Source organism: Microtus ochrogaster, unplaced genomic scaffold, assembly GCF_000317375.1.
Source record: "Microtus ochrogaster isolate Prairie Vole_2 unplaced genomic scaffold, MicOch1.0 UNK4484, whole genome shotgun sequence".
In the NCBI taxonomy this organism is placed as follows: Eukaryota; Metazoa; Chordata; class Mammalia; order Rodentia; family Cricetidae; genus Microtus; species Microtus ochrogaster.
Genome location: NW_004953578.1, coordinates 1 through 1328, shown reverse-complemented (window position 1 = coordinate 1328; position 1328 = coordinate 1). Strand labels below are relative to the sequence as shown.

The window sequence follows — 1328 nt, the reverse complement described above, 5'->3', positions numbered from 1 at the left end:
CTCTTTGTGGCCTTCTTCTCCCTCTATCTTCTCACTCTTGCGGGCAACCTGACCATCATGGGATTGACGTGGGTGGACAGATCTCTCCACACCCCTATGTACCTCTTCCTCAGTGCACTCTCCTTCTCTGAGACCTGTTATACCCTGACTATCATCCCCAAGATGCTGGCAGACCTTCTGGACAGGGACAGACGCATTTCGGTCACTGGCTGCGGCTTGCAGATGTGCTTTTTCCTGGGCCTTGGTGGAACAAATTGTGTCATTCTCACCTTGATGGGGTATGACCGCTTCCTGGCCATCTGCAACCCCCTCCGATATCCTCTTCTTATGACCAATGTTGCATGTGGACAACTTGTGGCCTCTGCTTGGGCTGGAGGCTTCTTGGTCTCTTTTATACAAATTGCACTAACATTCAGGGTGTCTTTCTGCATACCCAACCTCATCAGACACTTCTTCTGCAACATGAGGGCAGTTGTGCGACTGTCCTGCATAGACAGTGACCTCACAGAATTCATTGTAACGTTAATGTCGATGTTAGGCTTAGTGGGCACATTCTTGCTCATCTCCTTGACTTATGTCTTCATCCTCTCTTCTGTGCTCAAGATCCCTTCAGCTGAGGGAAAGCAAAAGGCATTTTCCACCTGTGCCTCACACCTCACTGTGGTCATCATCCACTTTGGGTTTGCATCCATTGCTTATCTGAAGCCAGAAGCCTCCGGGGGAGATGATTCCCTTATAGCAGTTCCTTATACCATCATTACCCCTTTCCTCAGCCCCATCATATTCAGCCTCAGGAATAAGGATATGAAGAATGCTTTTAGAAAGATCACGAGAAAGACAGTATTCTTGAAAAATAACCTTGGACTATTGTTTCTGGTTTAATGCATGTTTAGCTTCCTCCAGGAGTCAATGAAGCATTCACTCTGTGACTTCTATGGAAAGGTGAAATCCAGGAGCACACAACTCAGACTTTCACCTATCCTGTCCCAGGCATTTTTCTAAGCATGATCAGGACGTTATCCAATCCCTCTTCTTTCCACTACCATGAGAAGAATAATATCCTGGATAAGAAGATTCTGCCAATTTCTGGGCATTCTGTACCTCTCATAAGTGAGGAAAGAGCAGAAGCAAAAGCAGTAGTGTGACCACTGCACTGAGTGATGTTTTCAATTTCTAAAGATGCAAATAGTAAATATTTCTGAAAAGATGTTCATGTACCTGCCACGCACCGCGCCCCCTTGTCTGCGCTCTGTGTGCTGTTACCCAGTTCGCGAGCTTCGGGCAAGGGGGCTGGAGGTTAAAATACACAGACAGAGAGACAGCAACAG

General features: G+C 46.8%; 1 protein-coding gene across 1 annotated transcript; it reads left to right on the top strand.

The window, feature by feature from the left end:
- Positions 1-3: 3 nt before the first annotated feature.
- Positions 4-882, top strand: LOC101988905 (olfactory receptor 10X1-like; the record flags this gene model as incomplete). Its single annotated transcript, XM_005372406.2, has 1 exon — positions 4-882. A coding segment is annotated over one exon (879 nt), but the record flags the coding sequence as incomplete, so codon positions are not given.
- Between the last annotated feature and the right edge of the window lie 446 nt (positions 883-1328).